Source organism: Oncorhynchus nerka, linkage group LG6, assembly GCF_034236695.1.
Source record: "Oncorhynchus nerka isolate Pitt River linkage group LG6, Oner_Uvic_2.0, whole genome shotgun sequence".
NCBI lineage: Eukaryota > Metazoa > Chordata > Actinopteri > Salmoniformes > Salmonidae > Oncorhynchus > Oncorhynchus nerka.
Window position 1 is genome coordinate 72,969,999 of NC_088401.1, and position 26,961 is coordinate 72,996,959.

Sequence of the window (26,961 nt, forward strand, 5' to 3'; positions counted from 1 at the left end):
GATGCGCTGTCTGTCCCCACCCTAAGAGTTAATGATTGATCATGCAGATAGCAGAGTAGACCATGGCCCGTAGAGAAGACAGATTTAGATATTGCATATAATTTAACACTTCCATTTCAAGTCATGCTGTTCATAAAAATAACATTCAAATTTACCGGTTTCTCGCAGTTATTTATAAAATCGGGAAAGGGGAGTGGGTTTGGGTGGTAAATCTCGGTAACCCGGTTCCCACTGTTCAACCCTAATGAGAACAGCTGCAAATAGTTTGCTTAGGATTCTAGTTAAGATTTGACATTGCTCTGAGTCTAGACATATACTCTGTATATTGCAGAGTAACTTTAGTGAACTACTAACAAAATTAGCAGCAGATGAGCATATTATTCTACATCAGGTGCCATACGTAGAGTGACTTGTGTCCACTTCCATGCCTGCAGGGAACAACCTGACCACTCTGCCCCGGGGGCTGCTGAGGGACACGGACGGCCTGGAGCTGTTGCTGCTCCGGGGGAACCCCTGGTACTGTGGCTGCAACCTGCACTGGCTCCACGCCTGGCTGTATGGCCGCGGGGCGGCGGTGACAGTACGGGGCCTGACCTGCCACGGACCGGAGGCGGTGCGAGGCCAGGCCCTCAGGGACCTCTCTGGGCTCATGGACCAGTGTGAAGGCCCCCCAGGAGGGGTGAACAGTGTGGGGGGTAGAGGAGGAGGTGTCACTAGTACTACCACCTTTCCCCCCACCCAGGGCTCTCTGTTCACCCTCAGAGCCATACGGCCGGGCCTGGTGAAGCCATTACCACCGGGAGGAGAGGCGGGGGGTCATGCCTCACACAACGCTTTAGAACTCACCGTGAAGCCTCTGTCGGCGGACAGTGTGCAGGTGACGTGGCTGTGCACGCGGCCGGCGCCCTCCTTCCGGCTGTCCTGGCTGAGGCTGGGCAGCAGCGCAGCTCTGGGTTCCATCACAGAGACGCTGGTACCCGGGGAGAGACAGCAGTACCTACTAACCCAGCTCACGCCACGATCACACTATCTCATCTGCCTGCTCCCCCTGCGCTCCACCTCCTCCCACTCTGGAGGGTCACAGAGAGGACAGCAACAGGAAAAGGACACAACAGACCAGAGCCCCGTCTGCTCTCAGATAGAGATGGGGGAGGCTCTGCGCCCCGAGGGGGGAAATGGGGGTGAGGACTCGGACACAGAGATGGCAGCCCTCCCCCTGGCCGAGATCATTGGCGGAGCCACAGCCCTAGTCTCCCTCATACTCATCTTCGGCATCTTCTGCTGGTATGGCCAGCGCACCGGGTATGTCTCCGGGGAAACAGACTCCTATGGGGTCAGAGGTCAGCGCGTGGTCGGGAAGCCGTACGATGACTACGTGGAGTCGGGTACTAAGAAGGACAGCTCCATCCTGGAGATCAGGAGCCCCGGCTTCGCTATGACGCCCATGACGACCCATCAGCCACTGCAACCCAAAGGAGGGGAAGATGTGACCTACGTGCACACCATCTTCCCCTCATCGCACGGTAACGGCACCTACCGAAGCAACCAGAGTCACAACGGCATCATCACCCAACTGGGTCACACGGCAGGCTACGGGACCAACCAGGGTTACCGGGAGCAAGGGATGATCCCGGATATAGACTACACCTACACGTGATGACATCATCTCAGACACACTTCTCCCACCTCCACCGGTTGGATGCCGTTCTAAGGATACGGTTCCAGCAGGCGGTTGGTTGGTTGGTCTCCTTGGTTCCAAAGTACCCTCTGTGCCTCCTCACTTCTGCTCTGAATCTTATTTATCTGTTACTGGCTGACTGGCTTGGGTTGCTGTGTCCCCACAGGGCCACCCCACATACATGTTTGCTGGGTGACAGAAGTGTTTCAGTGCTTCTCATGTTTATACATTGTTTTGAGGTCTCAGTATCTTTACAGCTACTGTACTCTTCCTTCTATTCCATAAAAGACCGTTAGTAGTTTGAAGTGGATGTTTAGGCGTAGGAAGACGCTAAAAGGCAAATATATTCCAGAGAGAAACACTTGTGTAGACTGCTACATTATATATACAAAAGTATGTGGACATCCTTTCAAATGAGTGGATTCGGCTATTTCAGCCATACCCGTTGCTGACAGGTGAAAAAAAAATCAAGCACACAGCCATGAAATCTCCATAGACAAACATTGGCAGTAGAATGGCCTTCCTGAAGAGCTCAGTAACTTTCAACGTGGCAACGTCATAGGATGCCACCTTTCCAAAAAGTCAGTTCTTCAAATTTCTGTCCTGCTAGAGCTGCCCCGGTGAACTGTAAGTGCTGTTATTGTGAAGTGAAAACGTCTAGGAGCAACAATGGCTCAGCAGCAAAGTGGTAGGCCACACAAGCTCACAGAACAGGACCGGCGAGTGCTGAAGCATGTAGAAATGGTCTGTCCTCGGTTGCAACACTCACTACAGAGTTCTAAACGGTCTCTGGAAGCAACGTCAGCACAAGAACTGTTCGCCGGGAGCTTCATTAAATGGGTTTCCATGGCCGAGCAGCCGCACACAAGCCTAAGATCACCATGCGCAATGCCAAGTGTCGGCTGGAGTGGTGTAAAGTTCGCCGCCATTGGAGTCTGGAGCAGTGGACTCGAGAGTGATCACGCTTCACCATCTGGCAGTCCAACGGACGAATCTGGGTTTGGCAGATGTCAGACGAACACTACATGCCCCAATGCCAACTGTAAAGTTTGGTGGATGAGGAATGATGGGGTGGGGCTGTTTTTCATGGTTCGGGCTAGGCCCCTTAGTTCCAGTGAAGGGAAATCTTTACGCTACAGCATAACTGGCCTGCACAGAGCCCTGACCTCAACACCTTTGGGATGAATTGGAATGCTGACTGCGAGCCAGGCCTAATCGCCTAACATCCGTGCCTGACCTCACTAATGCTTATGGCTGAATGGAAGCAAGCCCCCGCAGCAATGTTCCAAAATTTTGTGGAAATCCTTCCCAGAAGAGCAAAGGGGGGACCAACTCCATATTAATGCCTGTGATTATGGAATGAGATGTTTGACGAGTGTGTCCACATACTTTTGGTCATGTAGTGTATACAACTACCTACTTCTGTATGCGCTGAGTAGACACACGGGTAAGGGTTTGATGGTACTAGTCACAACAACTCATCACTGACTGACAGAAAATATATATGTTCCTATATTAGACCTCTACTTTTCTCTTTCCCCTCCTGTTTTTATATTTTATTTCTCTGTTTATTTTGTGCTGCAGAGAGAGAGAGAGAGAATGAGAGCGAGATAACTGTGTTCTAGCTGAGAAGAGCTGATAGCAGCTCTGAGGGACAGGGGCTCCTACTGCAGCGATGTCCGCCCGGGGACTCTAGTGAGAGGGAGAGATAGGAGTAAGCATAGGGAGGTTAAAAAGAGAGACAGAATAATTGAGGAGGGGGAGATAATAAAAGAGGGAAAGGGTGAAAAGGAAGAATATAGACCCTGATCCTTCGAGAGAGATAAAGAGAGAGGGAGAAAAAGTAGGGAGCGAGAGACAAAAGAGGAGGGAGAGTGAAGAGGGAGAGTGAAGAGGGAGAGTGAAGAGGGAGAGCAAAGGGAGAACTAATGGCAGAGGGAGACAGTGAAAAGGGTAGGAATATAGCTAGGACCTCATCCAAACCCTGCTACTTCTTAACAGGACCAGTTCATTTCTACTTGACCTATCGTTGATATTTTAGTACAGGAAGGAGCAGACAGTGAAAAGGGTAGGAATATAGCTAGGACCTCATCCAAACCCTGCTACTTCTTAACAGGACCAGTTCATTTCTACTTGACCTATCGTTGATATTTTAGTACAGGAAGGAGCAGACAGTGAAAAGGGTAGGAATATAGCTAGGACCTCATCCAAACCCTGCTACTTCTTAACAGGACCAGTTCATTTCTACTTGACCTATCGTTGATATTTTAGTACAGGAAGGAGCAGACAGTGAAAAGGGTAGGAATATAGCTAGGACCTCATCCAAACCCTGCTACTTCTTAACAGGACCAGTTCATTTCTACTTGACCTATCGTTGATATTTTAGTAAAGGAAGGAGCAGACAGTGAAAAGGGTAGGAATATAGCTAGGACCTCATCCAAACCCTGCTACTTCTTAACAGGACCAGTTCATTTCTACTTGACCTATCGTTGATATTTTAGTACAGGAAGGAGCAGACAGTGAAAAGGGTAGGAATATAGCTAGGACCTCATCCAAACCCTGCTACTTCTTAACAGGACCAGTTCATTTCTACTTGACCTATCGTTGATATTTTAGTACAGGAAGGAGCAGACAGTGAAAAGAGTGTGTTCATCAAACGTGCCCATCTTTAAAGAGATAAAATTGTTATTACAATTTGGCCATGGAATAAAATAATTCAACATATTGGCATTTCCCTTAACATACAGAACACCAATATTAAAGGATATATCATTTTGCTTATTGCATGTCATCATAATATGAACGGCAAAGGCATGTTAACTGGACAATCATACAGAAATGTCTGCAATCAAATTAAGTAAATCAACCCAAAGTAAAAGGCATTTTCTATTGGTTGCTATCAGGAAAGATGAAGGGGAAAAAACATGTGTTTACAGTGATGTACCCATTCAGCACGCAAACATCTGAACACAGCAAGCTGTAATAGCCGTACCATTACAGCCACTTAGTATCTACTTAGTAGCTCTGTGTGCATCAGTCAGTCATTCAGATCCAGCGAGACAGTCAGGTCACAGGTGGGGGGGGGGGGGGGGGGAGAGTTACGTAGAAATCATGGATGAACCAAACTGCAGCACTGTGCATCTATGCACACTAATCACACACTCTGAAGTGTATTTCTGTCACTCTACGTATATTATAACAATGTTCTGGCCTCTCAATCACAACTGAATCACAATGGAGAGAAGAGTAAAGAGAGTGATGGGAAAAGGAGGGAGAGAAAGAAAAGAGATTGTTCGAGTGAGTTATGTATAGACTATAGTTTTTATTATAAACTGGGTGCTGATTGGCCACGGGTATGACAAAACATGTATTTTTCCTGTTCTAATTACATTTGTAACCGGTTTATAATTGCAATAAGGCACCGAGGGGGTTTGTGGTATATGGCCAATATACCACAGGAGTTTTTCCAGGCGCTCCGCGTTGCGTCGTACATACGAACAGCACTTAGCCGTGGTATATTGGCCATATACCACACCCCCTCGTACCTTATTGCTTAAATATACCATGCTAAACTTAATTAGCCTTGTGTCGCTCTGGATAAGAGCGTCTGCTAAATGACTTAAATGTAAATGTGTCTTTTTCCAATCCAAAACTCCAGTGGGAAAAGCATTCTGGGGGAAGAGAAAAGATCTAGAGCCTTCTTTATAAGTCTTAGAAACCTTTCCTTTAAATACGCTCAGCTTTTCACAATGTCTTATGTATAAATCTAAACAGTGAGAACTGTTTGTTTGGTTTCTTTGATTTTCTATGCGAATAAAAAAAATATATTGGTTAAACTTCAAATGTTTTCATATGTGTTTTATTGAGAGGTGGTGGGTTGTGTTAAATTATACTGTACAAATATACTGCCATAATATTAGGAAGAATCAAGTCAACTTAAATATACTGAACAAAAATATAAACGCAACAATTGACGATTTTACTGAGTTACAGTTCATATAAGAAAATCTGTCAATTGAAATAGATAAATTAGGCCTTAATCTACAGATTTCACATGACTGGGCAGGGGCTTAGGCCCACCCGCATAGGCCCCCCCCACTTGGGAGCCAGGTCCAACCCTGGGGAGCCAGGCCCAGCCAATCAGAATGAGCTTTTGTCGGGAAAAGGGCTTTATTTCAGACAGAAATACTCCTCAGTTTCATCAGCTGTCCGGGTGGCTGGTCTCCGACTATCCCACAGGTAAAGAAGTTGGATGTGGAGGTAAAGAAGTTGGATGTGGAGGTCCTGGAATGAAGTGACTACAAATGGTCCGCGGTTGTCAGGCCGGTCGGATGTACTGCCAAATTCTCTAAAACGATGTTGGAGGCGGCTTATGGTAGAGAAATTAACATTCAATTCTCTGGCAAGAGCTTTGGTAGATTTAGTTTCATGTCGGTTATTTATTAAAATATTCACTCCCTCTACTTGCTTCTCGTCTCCCATCGTCAGTCCTCACAGAATGCTGACATCACATATTGGAAGCATCAGAGTTTTTTCTCCTGGCTCTCCAGCGTCCCGCCTCGTCTGGGCTCCCCCGCGTCCCGGCCGGCTCTCGCCCGGGCACCCCCTCGCCCCCCCCTCGGCTCGGCTCCCCCGCCCGACTCGCCCGGCTTTCCCCCCTCCCGGGCTACCCTCGCCCCCCTCCCCGGGCTCGCCCCGCCCACCCCTCCCTGGGCTCGCCCCGCCCGGCTCCCCCCTCCCTGGGCTCGCCCCGCCCGGCTCCCCCTCCCTGGGCTCGCCCCGCCCGGCTCCCCTCGGCCCGGCTCCCCCTCGGCTCGGCCGGCGCCCCCTCACGACACCTGCCAGGTGACTGGATTATTTTGAGAAACACTCACCAACAGGGAAGTAAACAAACACTTGAGAAATAAGCTTTTTGTGCTTATGGAAAATGTATGGGATCTTTTTTTTCAGCTCATGAAACATGGGACCAACACTTTATATTTTGCGTTTATATTTTTGTTCAGTATATATAAAGCGGCAGAGTGATGTTCATTAAATATACTCTCTGAATACATAGATGTGTTATTTTCTGACTAGACTAGGAGCCTTCGGAAGCTACTCCCTATCGATTTGTGTGTGTTTGTATCAGCATGCTCTTGAGCGTGCGTGCGTATCTAGTCTATATGGTCTGGAGACGTGTGTGTGTGTGTGTGTGTGTGTGTGTGTGTGTGTGTGTGTGTGTGTATCTAGTCTACATAGTCTGTCTGTATGTTAACGTGAGGACATGCCTCCCATTCTAAGTGAGTACAAATGCTGTAAGCACAAATCAATATAACAAGCCAGGGAGGGCAAAAGTGTCTATCTCAGACAAACAGTTTGTGTAACACAGTACAGGGCGGGTGTGTGTATGTGTGTACTATATGTTTGTGTGTTTATACATTTTATTAGTCATACGGGATACACATAGTATACACCGTCCAACAAAATGCTTACTTGCAGTTTCCTTCTCGACATTACTTAAAATCATACAATGTGATTTTCTGGAATTTTGTTTCAGATTCCGTCTCACAGTTGAAGTCTACCTATGATAAGAATGACAGACCTCTACTTGCTTGTAAGCAGGAAAACCTGCAAAATCGGCAGTGTATCAAATACTTGTTCTCCCCACTGTATGTGCATAATAGCAAACAATGTGGCGGAGGCCGCAGCAGCAGAGACAAGGATACATTCCCCAATTATCTAAGAAAATTGAGGAAACACAAACTTAATTAGGTCTATAATCAATAGCCTAAATGTCAAACGTGCCTGTCTTCATAAATCCTCCATATACATACAGACAGAAATCTCCAGAAATAAGACAGATTCTGTTTCCTGTTTCCTGTTTGACTGTGTGTTTAATAAATGACTGATTATGTGAACCTCATGCAGCAGCAAAATGTTGCAGAAAGCAATTTGACAGATTTGGCTGTTTTTAAAGGCTTTACAATTAGTTTTTCATTAGAACAGACTGGTATTACTTATAATTACATTTGTTTACACTGTTTCAAACAGGCAGAACAATGATACTGTAATCTAACAGCACCTGTTTGTCACACATAATATACACACAGGTCTCACAACTATACCCTCCTTTTTCTTGATCTCCTTATTGTTACTATTATTATTAATCATCAATATTATAATAAGTAATGTTATCATTAGTAGCTTGTACAAACACTATCGAGCTGACACGTGTTACTGTGTTCTGAGTTTGTCATAACCAGGAGATATTGGTCACATGCATGCGATGCTTACATGTTTCATGTAAAGAGAGCAAGGGTTGAGGGATTTCGGTAACAGAACCTTTCAGTCAGAAACAAGTAAGAAACTAAATGTCTGAAATTATGCTTCAGCAGGGACAGCGCTATAAACACTTGCTGTGCTGTGATGCCCTTTCGCTGCAGTAGGGAGGAGAGAGAGACGACGTGCGCCAGTGTTCAGCATTCTGATGGCTTGTAGATAGAAACTGTCTGTTGGTATCAGACCTCATACCATCTCCCCGACGGTAAGGGCATGTGTGTGTGTGTGTGCACCAGCCATCTAATCTCTGAAACCTTTCAGTGAGCTAGCTAGCCCATGTGATTGTGCTCTTCCTGTCCATTTAACTACCTCTCACTGAGTAGAACTAATAGTAGTACAGTACAAAACTGACAACCTTTGGCAATGACATTCAATTGATACAAATTAATTGCGTTCCTAGTAGAGTAGCAGGAGAGAGAATGCACAGTGCTCCAGCATCAGGAGAGCTCTCGGGCAACACAGCCTCTCTCCGACCTACAGAATTAACACCGACTCATTTCCGCCTCTTACAGATTCAATGACCCTACTTAACGACCCTACTTAACGGCAGGAATAGAAAAGGAAAAGTATGAGCACAGAACAATACAACCTTGTAGAATGGGTTCCTCTAGAATTTCCCATGGGAGTTTCATCCTCATCTCTGAAGAGGGTTTGCTAGCGCTTAGAATGTGCAAGACAAGTCGAGCATGCCGAGGGGGTTAAACGGGGGTGAGAGCATCGATCCCAATATTACCCATGTCAGTTGTGGCAACACTGGTAATGGTTTTGTTGTACTCGAGTCCCGATTTTCATGACTTGTGACTCAACTTGGATTCGACCATTAGTAACTCAGACTTGGACTCGCCCTTCTGTGACTTGTATTTGCACATGGACTGGATAGGCTAATTTGATAAGCAGACTATTAGCAGCACTGGGTGGGCAGAGAAGCAAGGGTTCTGTTCTCTAGCAGTGGGAAGGATGCACCACACCCAGCACACGCAGCCTACATCAGCTGGTGAGCTGCAGGGGAGCATGCGATGATTGTGGGCAGAGAGGCAGGCAGGCTCCGCATCTGATCATAGGTTACACATCATGCAAGCAAACCTCTTGCTTCCCCTTAACTATTAGTCACCAGCCTACTATTTAGCTTTGCCTGGTTAAGAAACACAAACTGCTTAACGAAATTGAAAAACAATACTAGTACTGAGTTTAATGCAGTGTTTTTTCCACATAGAAGTGTATATATATGTATATAAAAACACTCAGCAAAGAAAAATGTCCTCTCACTGTCAACAATAAACTGCGTTTACTTTCAGCAAACTTAACTTGTGTAAATATTTGTATTTACATAAGATTCAACAACAGACAAACTGAACAAGTTACACAGACATATGACTAACAGAAATGGAAAGGGGGGGTAACAGTCAGTATATGGTGTGGCCACCAGCTGCATTATGTACTGCAGTGCATCTCCACCTCATGGACTGCACCAGATTTGCCAGTTCTTGCTGTGAGATGTTACCCCACTCTTCCACCAAGGCACCTGCAAGTTCCCGGACATTTCTGGGGGGAATGGACCTAGCCCTCACCCTCCGATCCAACAGGTCCCAGACGTGCTCAATGGAATCGAGATCGGGGCTCTTCACTGGCCATGGTAGAACACTGACATTCCTGTCCTGCAGGAAATCAGGCACAGAACGAGCAGTATGGCTGGTGGCATTGTCATGCTGGAGGGTCATGTCAGGATGAGCCTGCAGGAAGGATACCACATGAGGGAGGAGGATGTCTTCCCTGTAACGCACAGCGTTGAGATTGCCTGCAATGACAACAAGCTCAATCCAATGATGCTGTGACACACCGCCCCAGACCATGACGGACCCTCCACCTCCAAATCGTTCCAACTCCAGAGTGCAGGCCTCGGTGTAACGCTCATTCCTTCAACGATAAACGCGAATCCGACCATCACCCCTGGTGAGACACAACCACGACACGTCAGTGAAGAGCACTTTTTGCCAGTCCTGTCTGGTCCAGCGACGGTGGGTTTGTGCCCATAGGCAACCTTGTTGCCGGTGATGTCTGGTGAGGACCTGCCTTACAACAGGCCTACAAGCCCTCAGTCCAGCCTCTCTCAGCCTATTTTTTCCAAATTGTATTTTACCTTTATTTAGCCAGGTAGACCAGTTGAGAACAAGTTCTCATTTACAACTGCGACCTGGCCAAGATAAAGCAAAGCAGTGCGAGACAAACAACACAGAGTTACACATGGAGTAAACAAACATAGTCAATAACAAAATAGAAAAGTCTATATACAGTGTGCAAATGGAGTGAGGAGGTAAGGCAATAAATAGGCCATAGTAGCGAGGTAATTACAATTTAGCAAATTAACACTGGAGTGATAGATGTGCAGATGACGATGTGCAAGTAGAAATACTGGTGTGCAAAAGAGCAAAAAGTAAATAAAACAATATTTGGATGAAGTAGGTAGTTGGATGGGCTATGTACAGCTGCAGCGATTGGTTAGCTGATGTTTGAAGTTAGTGAGGGAGATATAAAACTCTCCAACTTCAGCGATTTTTGTCCAAACAGTAAAAAATGTAATTAAAATAAAACATCACAATTATTTTGGGGGATGGTAAAACATTTTCAGTGTAAACTTGAACGACTATAACCAGATATAAAGTAGGTTGAAAAGATAATGGACCTAGTGCTGTGGCAGTCATGACATTTTGTCAGCCTGTGATTGTCAAGCAAATAACTGCAGGTCTCATGGCAATTGACTGTTAATTAACAAACACATTTGGCATCTCCATGCTTCCAGGCATACTGTAGCCTATAAGCCACTGATGCAGACCTTTGGAACATCTACATTTTAAAAGTCTAATAAATCCATGTAATATAGCCTACACCATCACAATAAATCCATTATTTATTTTAGACCGGTCTAAAGAAACATGATATGAAGAAAATATAGTCTATTTCAGAAGAACAGAATAACATACTCTGAGTTGTCCTTATGTTAGGTCCTGATGTGGCTATGGCATATGGCTGTGGGCTACACTAGTTCATTTAGCAGACAAAATATGCTTAGAATTCCGTGGCATTATTTTTTATAGTATGAAGAATACAATTGAACAAAGCTGAATAAAATAGAAATGATATTTTAACCAAATGATTTCTGAGGAAATGTGCACATGCAGCTGTTCTGTGTTGAGAGGGTAACAAAGAAACAGGTCCTCCGATATGCTTCATTTAAAACTATTTCTGTAACTCTAGTTGTGATACAAAACATTGGCCTATATGTTTTGATTTGTAATACATTCTAAGGCTGCATGATGCAACTAATGATGATTTGAAAAAAGTTGCATGAAATGCATGAGCTCTGCTTTGTTTCTTGCACAGGCTGCACACACTTCATCAGTTTCTCTTTCACCATTTGACAAGTACTTGATAATATTCTCACCAGGCCTCAAAATTCCTGGCGGCATACCCCTTGTGTGGCCGTAATGCTCCCTAAAAAAAAATCCATGCCTTTTGCGGATAAAGTGGCCGCTGTGCCCTTGGGCTGAATATAATAATTATAATTCCCTTCTCCCAGTTGCCATGCTCCGAAGCACCTCTCACTCACATGGCTCCCTCAGATATCTCAATTCTTATTAGCCAACGCCCATCACGTGATCGGTTCCTTCTCACAGGCATCTCAGCATCTCTTCACTTGTAGCTAACAAGTAAGCTACAAGTGAAGACTAACACATCGGGGACGCAACTGTGCTAGTTCCTCTTATCCAATTCCGAGACGCACATTGAAGATGTTAGAAGAACTGTCCTCATTTACTTTGTGTCAGCCAACAAGATGAGTAGGCCTAACGACCAGCAAAATCACTAGCTTATGTCAATCTACTATCCCCCACAGTACAAAAGTTGACCTATTCTATTGGTCAACTTGTCCCTCTGTGCAAGAAATGCATATTCCAAACATACTCTGGGACAGTTCTGGGATGCGATAGATCCCAAATTATTACAACCAATCACATCAAAAAAAAAATTAAAAGCAATGAGGCTGATGCAACAGATCAGAACATTTAGCTTAAAATGTTGATCAACTATTAGGCTATTTCTTCACATTATAAGCACAGCAACGCACATACGGCAGCAGGTTATAAGTGCGAATGTTCCAAATTGCAAATAGCGGGAAAACACTGTTTTCAAAAGTGACCGCTAATGTGATTGGGCAAGTAATACTTTAATATAAGAGGTGCATTTTAATGGTGAATGTATCTTCCCCAAACGTGAAACTCAGGCGCCGCTTATGTGTGCCAGTTAGGCTACACTGGTTGATAAGCGGATTAATGTGCTTCAGTTTAAGAAGTTATTTGGCCACTTTAGTTGTGATACAAACCGTATCAAACATATAGGCCTATGTGCTAGGCTATATGAGGTGTGCGACTATGATTCGAAAGAGTCGCAAGAAAAAGGCATGCGCTGTTTCTTGCCTCATTCACAAGTGATAATACATCACTCACAAGTGGTAGGCTAATATGGTCACCCATCAGACTAGTCTTGATTTAATATTGTCTTTACATATACTAAATAATATGGGTGAAATGAGTTTGATTTTGAAAGAACCATTATCATGCACCTGTCTCAGAAGGGGGCAGGGGAAAAAATACATGTAATCTCTTAAATAGCGAATGGAGGATGCTTTTCCCGTGGTTTATTTTCATGTCAGCCAGGAAGGCTATACTCCTGTTGTAAAGCAAAGCAATGTGCTTAATATGAGGAGTGTTGAGAAATATAGTAGGCCTAGCCTACAGAAAGCTGATGGGATCCTCCTATTTTTAATAGAGGCCATCACTCTGTTCTCACACAATTACACAGTGAGTGCGGAGAGGCCTACAAGCCAGAGTGTCTCGCACCCACTGTGAAATTTGGTGGAGTATTGGTTTTTCCAGCAGGACAATGCTCCATGCCACACAACCAGGTCAATCATAGTGTGGATGGAGGACCACCAGATCAAGACCCTGTCACAGCCAGCCCAATCTCCAGACCTGAACCCCATTGAAAACCTCTGGAATGGGATCAAGAGGAAGATGGATGGTCACAAGCCATCAAAAAAAGCCGAACTGGGGCCTCCCGGGTGGCGCAGTGGTCTAGTGCACTGCATCGCAGTGCTAGCTGTGCCAACAGAGACTCTGGGTTCGAGCCCAGGCTCTGTCGCAGCCGGGAGGTATATGGGGCGACGCACAATTGGCCTAGCGTCGTCCGGGTTAGGGAGGGTTTGGCCGGTAGGGATATCCTTGTCTCATCCCGCACTAGCAACTCCTGTGTCGGGCCGGGCGCAGTGCACGCTAATAACCAGGTCGCCAGGTGCACAGTGTTTCCTCTGACACATTGGTGCGGCTGGCTTCCGGGTTGGATGCGCACTGTGTTAAGAAGCAGTGCGGCTTGGTTGGGTTGTGTTTCAGAGGACGCATGGCTTTCGACCTTCGTCTCTCCCGAGCCCGTACGGGAGTTGCAGCGATGAGACAAGATAGTAACTACTAACAATTGGATACCACGAAATTGGGGAGAAAAAAGGGGGTAAAAAAATTATAATTAAAAGCCGAGCTGCTTGAATTTTTGCACCAGGAGTTGCATAAAGTCAACCAACATCAATGTGAAAGACTGGTGGAGATCAGGCCAAGACTCATGAAAGCTGATTGAAAATCAGGGTTATTCCACCAAATATTGATTTCTGAACTCTTCCTAAGTTAAAACATTAGTATTGTGTTGTTTAAAAATGAATATGAACTTATTTTCTTTGCAGTATTCGAGGTGTGACAACACTGCTGTCATTTTCTGCAAATAAATGAATTTGGGAGAAATGTCAGTAGTTTATAGAATAAAAGAAAAATGTAAATTTTACCCAAACACATACCTATAAATAGTAAAAGCAGAGAAACTGATCATTCTCCAGTGGTCTCCTAATTTTTGTCCAGAGCTGTTCACACACAGTGGCAAGAAACAGTATGTGAACCCTTTGGAATTACCTGGATTTCTGCAGAAATGTGTCAAACTTTGATCTGATCTTCATCTAAGTCACAACAATAGACAAATACAGTCTGCTTAAACTAATAACACACAAACAACTATACATTTTTTGTCTTTATTGAACACAGTGTAAACATTCACAGTGCAGGGTGGAAAAAGTATGGGAACCCTTGGCTTTAATAACTGGTTGACCCTCCTTTGGCAGCAATAACCTCAACCAAATGTTTTCTGTAGTTGCGGATCAGACCTGCAGAACGGTCAGGAGGAATTTTGGACCATTCCTCTTTACAAACTGTTTCAGTTCAGCAATATTCTTTGGATGTCTGGTTTGAACTGCTCGAGGTCACGCCACAGCATTTTAAATCGGGTTGGGCCACTCCAGAAGGCATATTTTCTTCTGTTGAAGCCATTCTGTTGTTGTTTTACTTCTGTGTTTTGGGTTGTTATACTGTTGCATCACCCAACTTCTGTTGGCGGACAGATTGCCTTACATTCTCCTGAAAAATGTCTTGATAAACTTGGGAAGTAATTTTTCCGTCGATGATAGCAAGTTGTCCAGGCCTTGAGGCAGCAAAGCAGCCCCAAACCATGATGCTCCCTCCACCATACTTTACAGTTGGGATGAGGTTTTGATGTTGGTGTGCTGGTCCTTTTTTTTCTCCACACATAATGTTGTGTGTTCCTTCCAAACAACTCAACTGGAGTTTCCTCTGTCCACAGAATATTTTGCCAGTAGCGCTGTGGAACATCCAGGTCCTCTTTTACGAACTTCAGACATGCAGCAGTGTTTTTTTTTGGAAAAGAAGTGTCTTCTTCCATGGTGTCCTCCCATGAACACCATTCTTGTTTAGTGTTTTACGTATCGTAGACTCGTCAACAGAGATGTTAGCATGTTCCAGAGATTTCTGTAAGTCTTTAGCTGACACTCTAGGATTCTTCTTAACCTCATTGAGCATTCTGCGCTGTGCTCTCCCTAGGGAGAATACCAACAGTGCTGAACTTTCTCCATTTATAGACAATTTGTCTAACCGTGGACTGATGAACATCAAGACTTTGAGATACTTTTGTAACCCTTTCCAGCTTTATGCAAGTCAACAATTCTTAATCTTACATATCCTGAGATCTCTTTTATTCGAGGCATGGTTCACATCAGGCAATGCTTCTTGAGAATAGCAAACTCAAATTTTGTGAGTTTTTTTATAGGGCAGGGCAGCTCTAACCAACATCTCCAATCTCATCTCATTGATTGGACTCCAGGTTAGCTGACTCAAAGTCATCATTTTATTTATTTTTACCTTTATTTTACTAGGCAAGTCAGTTAAGAACAAATTCTTATTTTCAATGACGGCCTAGGAACAGTGGGTTAACTGCCTGTTCAGGGGCAGAACGACAGATTTGTACCTTGTCAGCTCGGGGATTCGAACTTGCAACCTTTCGGTTACTAGTCCAACGCTCTAACCACTAGGCTACCCTGCCGCCCCTAGGGGTTCACATAATGTACTTTTTCCAACCCTTTTCCAATGTTTAAATGATGTATTCAATATAGACAAGAAAAATACAATTATTAGTGTGTTATTAGTTTAAGCACACTGTGTTTGTCTATTGTTGTGACAAAGATGAAGATCAAATTGTATTACTAATTTATGCAGAAATCTAGGTAATTCCAAAGGGTTCACATACAGTGGCAGGAAAAAGTAGGTATGTATGTATGTACAGTTGAAGTCGGAAATACACTTGGGTTGGAGTCATTAAAACTTGTTTTTCAACCACTCCATAAATGTCTTGTTAACAAACTATAGTTTTGGCAAGTCAGTTAGGACATTTACATTGTGCATGACACAACAATTGTTTACAGACAGATTATTATTACTTATAATTCATTATATCACAATTCCATTGGGTCAGAAGTTTACATACACTAAGTTGACTGTGCCTTTAAACAGATTGGACAATTCCAGAAAATGATGTCATGGCTTTAGAAGCTTCTGATAGGTTAAATGACATCATTTGAGTCAATTGGAGGTGAATCTGTGGATGTACTGTATTTCAAGCATCATGTTGTTCCAATCTGTCTTTGTCTTGTAGCTCTGCCTTCCCACTTTCCCCTTGTATCCCACAGCCAGGTTCTGACAATAAAACCTACACATATATCAGTGGGTGATTACAAAAAAGTAGCTGAGAGCCTGACTTCCCATTAATTTATGTAGGAAATAAGTAACACAGGTATTGAGTAGAACTTGAGGTAGTGATAGGGATTCGTTAGGGTTTTTCATGAGCGAGTGGCGATATAGTGCAGTAGGGTCCAGCTGCGACATCATCTCTGAGTCTCTATGTTCTCACCTACTGATATGTCATCTCTCAGGAAAAGTGGGAGTGTGGAAAGGAATGGGCGTCTCAGAAGGAACCATATAAAGGAGAAGTAGGCGTTTCGAAAGGAGTCAACACTAAAAGTGCTGGAATTACATAACTACTAGAACCGCCATGACTTGATATTTCAATTATTATTTCAAATATTCAATAACAAATAATACATTGTAAAATTAACGTTAACTAGCATTTACATTTAGGAAAAACAACACACTGTCATCTCTGCAGAGCATGACTAACATCCGATAACTCAAACGAAGTCTTGAGTGGCACCTTTCGAAACCCCCACTTCTCCTTATATGGTTCCTTTCAAAACGTCCACTTTTCCTGAGGGATGCACTGCACTGAGATGTGTCGCAGCTGGACCCCTCATATATTGCCATCTGGTGGCGACTAAAAACAATTGCATAATAACACCTAGTATAAATTGAGGGTCTCCTGACGTGACTCGTGACTCGGCCATGGACTCTAACTTCAGCCATAGGGACTCATGACTCGGACTCGAGCACAGCAGACTTGGTAGTTGACTCGGACTCGAGGTTTAGTGACTACAACCCTGGTTTTCAGTGACACTACACCACGTTGAATGCTTGGTCACCACTACCGGTGTGTACAGTCAACCTAGCTCTAATGACAGAATCCCTAATCAAGGTAAAACTTTATTGAACTCTATTGGCCTAATTAAAAGTATAGGCCCAGCTCAGTTGAACAGATAAAGCACACAGCCTTGATGAACGCAGCTTGAGGAGCACGGTGCTGATGAGCAGGCTGACTCCTCTCTGAAATTCCCACATTGCACTGGGCCAATCAGGCTAATGAGGCTCTCACTTCATCCATTTGAGCTAAAGTGGCGATTGATTGGGGGGGAAGCTTTTACAGAGGAGAGAAATAATTGCTATGAATGGGCGATCTGCAAACTCATTCACTGTTTTTTCCTCCACCGTTTTGTTTACCAGTCATTAAGGCTTGACTCTGGGGGCTCCTGTTAACTCGTCAATGTCAAACATGGAAATGAAATATAAATCAGAACGTTGTAAATTATTCTGGGATAATACGTCTGTCCGTTTTGGAGCGCTTCAGCATTGCCGTGGTTGCTGATGGTGGTCCGACCGGAATATGTGTGTGTGTGTGTGTGTGTGTGTGAGAGCATGTGAGTCAACAGACAAACTTCCTAACTACAGTGCAGATATACTTGGCCTACAGTACAGTATCCAGTTAGAGATACACTAACTAAAACTGACAGAAATAGCCTGAAGTCACTGCAGAAACTACAGCAGAGTTCCAGTAGAGACAGCAGTCAGTCATAACAGCTACAGTCAGAGATTTAGGCCAGCCAGTAGAGACAGCAGTCAGTCATAATACCTACAGTCAGAGATTTAGGCCAGCCAGTAGAGACAGCAGTCAGTCATAACACCTACAGTCAGAGATTTAGGCCAGCCAGTAGACAGCAGTCAGTCATAACACCTACAGTCAGAGATTTAGGCCAGCCAGTAGAGACAGCAGTCAGTCATAACACCTACAGTCAGAGATTTAGGCCAGCCAGTAGAGACAGCAGTCAGTCATAACACCTAGTCAGAGATTTAGGCCAGCCAGTAGAGACAGCAGTCAGTCATAACACCTACAGTCAGAGATTTAGGCCAGCCAGTAGAGACAGCAGTCAGTCAGAACACCTACAGTCAGAGATTTAGGCCAGCCAGTCAAGACAGCAGTCAGTCAGAACACCTACAGTCAGAGATTTAGGCCAGCCAGTAGATACAGCAGTCAGTGGTTAAAACAGTAGCCCTAAGTACAGTGTAGATCAGTATGGAGGTAGTGTACCTGTGGGGCCTGTACTATAGATTACCTCCCGTCACTGAGAGGGAAGCAGTGGAAATCACTAACTCCCTGTGGCCATTGGGGCCAGCCACCTGTCAGCCCTGCGTGCGTGTGGCCAGTCAATGCGGCTGTGTTATCTCTAGACTAGTGGGTTTAGGCGTTGAGGTTGAAACACAGCTGCTCTGCTCCCGTCTCTCTGTTTGTCTGTGGGGCCTTGACCTGAACAGACAGGATTGCCGCTTATCTTGTATCTGAGCTACTGCTGCAGTGGTGACAGTGACGGTTCCCCACGGCAACCAGGGGCCTCTTATCTCTGACACCCCCTAAGAGGCTGGGGACCTGGGAATATAATCAGAACATTTATCCCCTGCCCATACCTTGCTGTCTGACAGCAGGTAGTTAAGCTATTACAGTAGAAACTCGTGTAAATTGATCTGTGGGTTTAATTGAAATAAATGCAATCGAATGTAGATAAAACAGAACTAAAAACTTGTTGACTTGAAGAACTGTACAAGAGTGTAGAGTCACGCACCCACACACATTTACCTCATCACTCCAATGACAATTCACATTTCATTGCGTAATCCATCTTAATCAAATAGCCCATCAGACACAATATATTCTCCTCTCAATCGCTTTCTCTCTGTGCTGAGGCTGGATGGAGTGATTGAGGGGTGTAAAGAGAAGGATGTTCTACCCTGCAACCCGCCCTCCTCTCCATCTCTAAGACAGCTCTTAAGTGCTTATGGGTTTTTATGTTTGCAGTGTTTTATAGGAGAATGCAGGAGCCAGCAGCAGTAAAATGGTGAAGGGGTGGGTGGGTGGGGGGTTACTGTAAATCCAATCTTTATTGACAATGACACAAACGACATCAACAGTCCTCCCTTATCGGCTCGCCCTCCCTACTGATCGATCAGCAGCCGTGAGTGAAGTGATGCGAATGCGTGGCAATGGGTGTGTGCAGTTCTTCACCTATCATTATTGTAGTAGGGCAGGCCCCCCCACCAAACTCCATGTCACCACAGCAGTTGCCATAGTGACAGAGATACTCACGAGAGGTCCCCTTGATCCCTCTCCCTGTTACTCCTATCGTACTCTAGCTTTGTCCAAAACCCTACCCTATTCTTTATAAACTGCACTACATAGGGAATAGGGTGCCATTTGGTTTCAGATGCATCCTCAGTCAGCCCTTCTCGTTCCCTCACCTTGCTCTGCCTGTCCCTTCTAGGGGTTGTTTACAGCTCTGTTTCTCTTGTTATTCAGTGGCACTTTGCATATTGAGAGTGGGACTCTATAAAAAGCCTTGTAAAACATACAGGCTGCTGGCTCTGATGTTGGAGCCAACATGATGTTAATGAGAGATGAGTTATTCACACAGCATCACATAGGCGGCCATGTTGTTTTATGACAGTTAACACTAAATGACCCAATGAAGAAACATACTTTTCTATGCAAAACCTGATCATAAAGTAGCTCTTTTGATGTTGGACTGTACACAGTAATGCCAATTCAATGCCAAACACAGTACTAATTAAAGTCTTGCTATGATCAAAGAAACTTCAGACGGATATGGTATGATACACTTGCATTTACTGCCATCTGGAGGTGGAAAATTACACTACACCCAAATGGCATTGAGCAACCAGTGTATTGTATTATATTAACCTCTTTCTAAAGCACACATAATAAAGACATTAATATATGATTCTGATTAGTTAATACTATAGTTGTTTTTTTTAAACAAAGAGGCCTTGCAGACAGCCAACAGGGCAGTATTTCAAAAGAAACTGAGAAGACCACAGGTTCAGGGTGGGTAAAGGTCAAAGTTCAAAAACAGAAGTAGAGCATAAGCATTAGCTCTTTATAAGCTCTCTAGGTGTCACTCTGAATGCAGTACAGTAGAGTCACACACACAAAGAGAAGATAGGGTTTTCATCAAACTCCCAGACCAATATTTACCCACATGGAGGGATTATAAATGTGGGTGTGTAACCAGGTCAACTGTGACGTGGAGCGTGAAATAAGATACAGTTCACTCAAAAATATATGATGGGATCAGGATAATGTATCAACCCCAGGCCATAGAATTCTGACTCTAACCAAGACAGGCGATCAGTACGATAATACTTCTCATTTCACAGTGATTTGTCCCATATAGAGCACTGAGGCCTCAGGACAGGTACACAATTCATGTTATACTATAAGAAATGTCACTTATTATTACTTTAAGTAGTGCTATGTTATTACTAAGTAATACTATATTACTAAGTAATGCTGTTATTGCTAGGTAATGCCATTACTAGTAATGCAATGTTATTACTAGTAATGCTATTACTAAGTAATGTTATTACTAGTCATGTTAGGTTATTACTAAGTAATGTTATTACTAGTAATGCAATGTTATTACTAGTAATGCTATTATTAAGTAATGTTTTTACTAGTCATGTTAGGTTATTACTAAGTAATGCTGTTATTGCTAGGTAATGCCATTACTAAGTAATGCGATGCTATTACTAGTAATGTTATTACTAAGAAATGTTATTACTAGTCATGTTAGGTTATTACTAAGTAATGTTAATATTAAGTAATGCTATGTTATTACTAGTCATGTAATGTTATTACTAAGTAATGTTATGTTATTACTAAGTAATGTTATTACTATGAAATGTTATTACTAGTCATATTAGGTTATTACTAAGTAATGTTAATAATAAGTAATGCTATGTTATTACTAGTCATGTTATTACTAAGTAATGCTATGTTATTACTAAGTAATGCTATCTTATTACTAAGTAATGCTATCTTATTACTAAGTAATGTTATTACTAAGTAATGTTATGTTATTACTAGTAATGTTATTACTAAGTAATGTTAATAATAAGTAATGCTATGTTATTACTAGTTATGTTATTACTAAGTAATGCTATGTTATTACTAAGTAATGCTATGTTATTACTAAGTAATGCTATGTTATTACTAAGTAATATTATTACTACATGTGACTCTGTTATTTTTAAGTAATGTTATTACTACAAGTTAAAGCTGGAATCCTTTAATGGTGAAACAGCCACGTCTGTTTGCGATATTACAACAAATCATTTACTGTAAACAACCAACACAGCTTTTAGCCCTCTGACATCATTGCATGTGCAATAGAAGAGCACAATAAGTACTGCGATTTATTTACCATGCTGCATGACACTCCTCCGCTCAGCAACAACAACAACAGCGGTGGTGGGGGTGGGGCAATGGCGTCGTTTCCCCTACTGCAGATTCCATCTTTAAGTTATGTTATTTCTATAATGTTATGTTAATATTAGCTAGGTTACTATATGATCACCTGCATTGACGATCCCATCAATCTCCAGTTTGGTGATGTCACCGCTGAACAGCGAGATCTTCTTGTCCAGAGCTTCGTTCCTCTTGAATTTGGTCGCCTTGACTGAATCACCTTGGAGACAGATGAACACCTGCTTCTGTAAACACTGTTAATAAGAACACTGTAATATCAACATGCGTTTACCGTTTATGTTGCCTTTCAAGAATATCTATAGTGGACGCTCAGCGATGCTGCTTTCCAGTGTCTCACAGCTGTAGTCCTGGGGCCCGATAGACCTAATAACCTAGCATTAACTAAATTACAGTGTGTAATGCTGGGCTGGACCAAACACATGTAAACCTGTGTTGTAGGACCCCAGAACGGGAGTTGAGAAACAACAATGGTTTAGAGCAGATGGAACGGCATGGAAACCATGCGTCTGATACCGTTCCACTGACGCCGATCCAGCCATTACCACGAACCCATTCTCCCCAATTAAGGTGCCACCAACCTCTGTCCACTGTGAGTGACTTGGCAGTCCACACAGGCACCACCTCCAGGGACAGGTAGGTAGTTCTGTAGTGATTCCTTCTCTCCTCCTGACTCATATGGAGCAAGGCAGCTAAGGAAGAGGAGAGGGACAGAGTTGATGATTATGATCATTCCACTAATCAATGTGGGTAATGTAGGGACAACATAGTGAAAAGCTGCAATGCCCTAATGGCTTGGTTGTAACCTAGTACCACATAAGGCCACGATGAGCCACTTCAAACTTTGAGTTGGCACCTACTTTTTTTCTATTGCAATTTAGGCCACACAACTTTGACAACTTTACTTTTCACACGCAACAGGTCCTGTTGAGAAACCAAATTCTCAACATGAGCACCTATAGATTCTCACCCAGACTGTGTCTGTCTGCAGACTTACCCTTCACCTCGTTCCAGTCGCCTTTGGCTGAGTCAAGGTTTAGCCGCTCCAATCCCGTTGCCATGGCGAGATGGGCACTAAAGTGCAGGGACACGACCGCGGTGGTCACCCCAAGCGCGGCGAGGGCGATCCGGTACAACGAACCGTACTTTCCCCCGGAGGGCGAGGCCTTGTTTTGCCCCTGAAACGACTCAAACGACTTCGCGGCAGCTGTAGTTGTTGAAAACTTCTCCACGCGGTTTGCAAAATGAATACCACCTGGGTTCAGAATGGCCTTGCACTTTGCAGGGCTGGAGTTCGCCGAACTCTGCCCACTTCGCACTAGCGAATAAACCTGACGATTTGCAACACCAAAAATGTTTCTAAATTTGGAGCACACACCGATGTCACTAGTATGAAAGTCACCACTACGACAGCGGGAAAATGGACCTATGGCTCTGATACGCGAAGAGAGAGTTGACATTTGAAATGCCATGCTGCGAGTGTGATCCTGAAGTCAATCCGACACAGAACTACTAACGTTACGTCGGTGTCCGGTGTTTTTCAGTTCGGTTGTTAGTTTCGTTTTCGTTATTTAAAGCGCCTTCATCCAGTTTGAATTTTGGGGAAGAAATACTTGGCCATTTTGTTGTAAACAATGACGCATGGATTGTACCAAATGGGAGGGGAGCTATATGACCTATATAGAGTATGACCAGGAAAGTATGTATTGTTGTGTTGTTATAAAATACCTTGCAAGTTGAGTGTAAACAAATTAATGATTCAACAAATTAACCATCACCGTTCACTCGAATTATCAAGGCTGTGTGTGGAATGTGGATATAACGTATGGTAGGAAGGAGTTCAGTGTTTTATTTAATTTATTTTGCGAATTTTTCTCCCCATTTTCGTGATATCTAATTCGTAATTACAATCTTGTTTAATCGCTGCAACTCCCCAACGGGCTCGGGAGAGGCGAAGGTCCTCCGAAACACGATCCGCCAAGACGCGCTGCTTTTACACACTGCTCGCTTAGCCCGGAAGCCAGTCGCCCAACGTGTCAGGAGCTCTGTGTTGAGCTGATCAAGTTTACTGTTTCTCTGTCTGTCATTCACCGCCCTCTACTGGCCAACAGCTAGAATTACATCTTACTCTGTAACGTAATTTGTAGCCTAATTACATCTAGTGTATTTGTATTTATTATGGTTACCCATTAGCTCCTGCCAAAGCAGCATATACTCTTCCTGGGGACCAGGAAAAAATTAAGGCAGTTTATGCAATTTTAAAAACATTACAATACATTCAGATTTCACAACACACTGTGTGCCCTCAGGCCCCTACTCCACCATCACTGCATATCTACAGTACTTAATCCGTGTGTATAGTGCGTATGTTATCATGTGTGTGTATGCATGTATCTGTGCCTACGTTTGTGTTGCTTCACAGTCCCTGCTGTTCCATAAGGTGTTTTTTAAATCTAATTTTACTGCTTGCATCAGTTACTTGATGTGGAATAGAGTTCCATGTAGTCATGGCTCTATGTAGTACTGTACGCCTCCCATAGTCTGTTCTGGACTTGGGGACTGAGAAGATACCTCTTGTGGCATGTCTTGTGGGGTGTGCATGGGCGTCTGAGCTGTGCCAGTAGTTTAGACAGACAGCTCGGTGCATTCAACATGTCAATACCTCTCATAAATACAAGTAGTGATGATGTCAATCTTTCCTCCACTTTGAGCCAGGAGAGACTGATATGCATATTATTAATATTAGCTCTCTGTGTACATCCAAGGGCCAGCCATGTTGCCCTGTTCTGAGCCAATTTCAATTTTCCTGTCCTTTTTTGTGGCACCTGACCACATGACTGAGGTGCGACAAACTAGGGCCTGTTGGACCTGCCTTGTTGATAGTGTTGTTAAGAAGGCAGAGCATCGCTTTATTATGGACAGACTTCTCCCCATCTTAGCTACTGCCAGGGTTGCACATTTTGGGGAATATTCAGAGGTGGAAACTTTCTGGGAATATATGGGAATTAACAGGAAAATATGGGAATTAATGGAAATATATGCAAATTAACATTAATACCATGTAGAAGTTTTTTGCATTGGATATATTTACCATATCATATGGAGACAGAAGCATAAACCTTTTACCTTATCATAGTAGACATAATTGCAAATTATTAAATCCTTCCAATATATATATTTTTTAACTATTTAGTTACGAATTTAACTTTAATTAAATGAGTTGACTCTTCACATGGGATGATTTCACTGAACTGCAAAAGAAAGGGAATATTGATCCATCGCATCTCCCAAAAATGTTTTCAACATACATCTGTAAAATGATAGTCTGTCTTCCCCTCAGTCTTCCATGTCTTCTCCCTGGACCTCCTCAATGTCCTCGTGAACATCAGACTGAGGCCTCATCTTCACTGTCACTTTCCACCTTGTTGAGGATGTCTCGTTGTCAGGCTCAAAAAGCCACAAATTTGCCCAGATGGCCACCAATTCTTCAACCCTTGTATTCGTCAGCCTGTTGCGTCCTTTGGTGTGTTTGTTCCCAAACAAGGACCAGTTGCGCTCTGAGGCGGCTGATGTTGGTGGGATTTGGAGGATGATGGATGCAACAGGGGAAAGAGCCTCAGATCCACAAAGTCCCTTCCACCAGGTGGCTGATGAGATATGTTGGCACGACTGCCATATTGCATTTCCATCCCAAAGCCCTTGCTTGGAAGTGTACTTCGCCAGACTGCCAAGAACCTTGCCCTCGTACAGGCCAAGGTGGCGATAGTGATAGTGATGACACCATAGGCCTTGTTGATCTCAACAATGAAGTGGGCAGGGCAGTACTGATTTCTTCTCTTACATCTGCAAGCAGAGTCTGAACATCAGATAGGTTGGCATTGTCTCCCTCAATCTGTGCAATGGATAGCTTTTTACTATCATTATTTACATTTTTGGAGTCTTTTAATGCTAAAATCAGTTCTTTCAAATCCATTTTCAAATGTTCCGAGCTAGCCCTCCTGAAAAGAAAAACAATACAAATGTTCCGAGCTAGCCCTCCTGAAAAGAAAAACAATACAAATGTTCCGAGCTAGCCCTCCTGAAAAGAAAAACAATACAAATGTTCCGAGCTAGCCCTCCTGAAAATAAAAACAATACAAATGTTCCGAGCTAGCCCTCCTGAAAAGAAAAACAATATAAATGTTCCGAGCTAGCCCTCCTGAAAAGAAAAACAATACAAGTGTTGCTTAGAACACATCTCCTCTTTGCTCATCTGCCATGTTGTGTTGCTACCATGTTGTGTTGTTGTCATGTGTTGTTGCCATGCTATGTTGTTGTCTTAGGTCTCTCTTTATGTAGTGTTGTGGTGTCTCTCTTGTCGTGATGTGTGTTTTGTTCTATTTTTTTTTTTTTTTTCAATCCCAGCCTCCGTCCCCGCAGGAGGCCTTTTTGCCTTTTGGTAGGCGGTCATTGTAAATAAGGATGTGTTCTTAACTGAGTTTTTTTTTATTTTATTGAAAAAATCCTCTTTCCTCAACTCCTCTTGTACACACTATTTATTTTCAGGTCAGCGACCAGAGGAAATATGAGGAGAGAAGAGAACATTTAGAACTTTTAGGGCATATCCTTCAAAAGCTAATGCAAGACTATGTCAACCAAGTGTCAAAGGTTACATAGAAGTGCCCCTTACTCCTGTGTGTGTGTGTGTGTGTGTGTATGTTGGGGGGGTGTATAGTAAACAAATAATAATTTGACCAACTGGAGACATTTTGTTAGTCCCCACAAGGTCAAATGCTATTTCTAGGTGGTTTAGGATTAAGGTTAGAATTATGTTACGGGTTAGTTTTAGGGTTAGGAGCTAGGGTTAAGGTTAGGGTTAGGGTAATAGTACGGGTTAGGGTTAGGGAAAATAGGATTTTGAATGGGACTGAATTGTGTGTCCCCACAAGGTTAGCTGTACAAGACTGTGTGTGTGTGTCCATCACATGTCAATTGACACACAGCCTACTGCAGGTGGTTCCCCAACTTGCGGGGGGATTTTATTTGGCCAAGTTGTCTGAGCTCTATAAAATATATTTTTATATTGTTCGACATTAAAAGACTGTAAAAACACCAGAAAATCATCTCCTAGTGATTTTAATTAGGGAAATCTGTTCCAAAGTATTCCCACTCATAATAGAGAGACACTAAGCCAGGTTTGAAATGAGAATGTTTTAGTCAAATATGACATCTGTTTGGGCTTCTTGCGGTCAATTTGCAGTCTACAGATGATCTGGCCCTCTGACCATCTGCCCATGAAAAAAATCATCTAGTTGATGAACCCTGGTCTACTTTATGGATCACATGACCCTCCCTTCCCCTACCCACCCTCCCCAGACTGCTACAGAAGCAATGAGACTGACATACGGTCATTATAACTGACACACACACACACACATAGAGCTAAATTCAGTGTCACTGTCACTCACACTTCCGGTGGCCGGAAATTGACAAAGGAGGAACACCCTTTTCAGCACTGACATGTGCACCACATATCATACATAGACCAC

General features: G+C 43.5%; 2 protein-coding genes across 4 annotated transcripts in view; one reads left to right on the forward strand and one right to left on the reverse strand.

Annotated features, from left to right (window-relative positions):
• The window catches only part of LOC115130924 (leucine-rich repeat transmembrane protein FLRT1-like), a 31,780-nt gene extending 27,034 nt beyond the window's left edge, over positions 1-4,746 (forward strand). For both annotated transcript variants that reach the window (XM_029662507.2, XM_029662508.2), the window contains one exon: positions 435-4,746. In XM_029662507.2, the coding sequence (XP_029518367.1) occupies positions 435-1,657 (1,223 nt within the window). In that variant the 3' untranslated portion in view covers positions 1,658-4,746. The remainder of the gene's footprint in view (positions 1-434) is intronic.
• Positions 1-23,389, reverse strand: part of macrod1 (mono-ADP ribosylhydrolase 1) — a 149,209-nt gene extending 125,820 nt beyond the window's left edge. The window contains exons 1-3 of one of the 2 annotated variants that reach the window (XM_029662510.2): positions 22,431-23,389; positions 22,015-22,125; positions 21,525-21,635 (exon numbers count right to left, since the gene is read on the reverse strand). In XM_029662510.2, the coding sequence (XP_029518370.1) occupies positions 21,525-21,635; positions 22,015-22,125; positions 22,431-22,905 (697 nt within the window). In that variant the 5' untranslated portion in view covers positions 22,906-23,389. The remainder of the gene's footprint in view (positions 1-21,524; positions 21,636-22,014; positions 22,126-22,430) is intronic. The other variant, XM_029662509.2, reaches the window with a different exon arrangement.
• Positions 23,390-26,961: the final 3,572 nt, after the last annotated feature.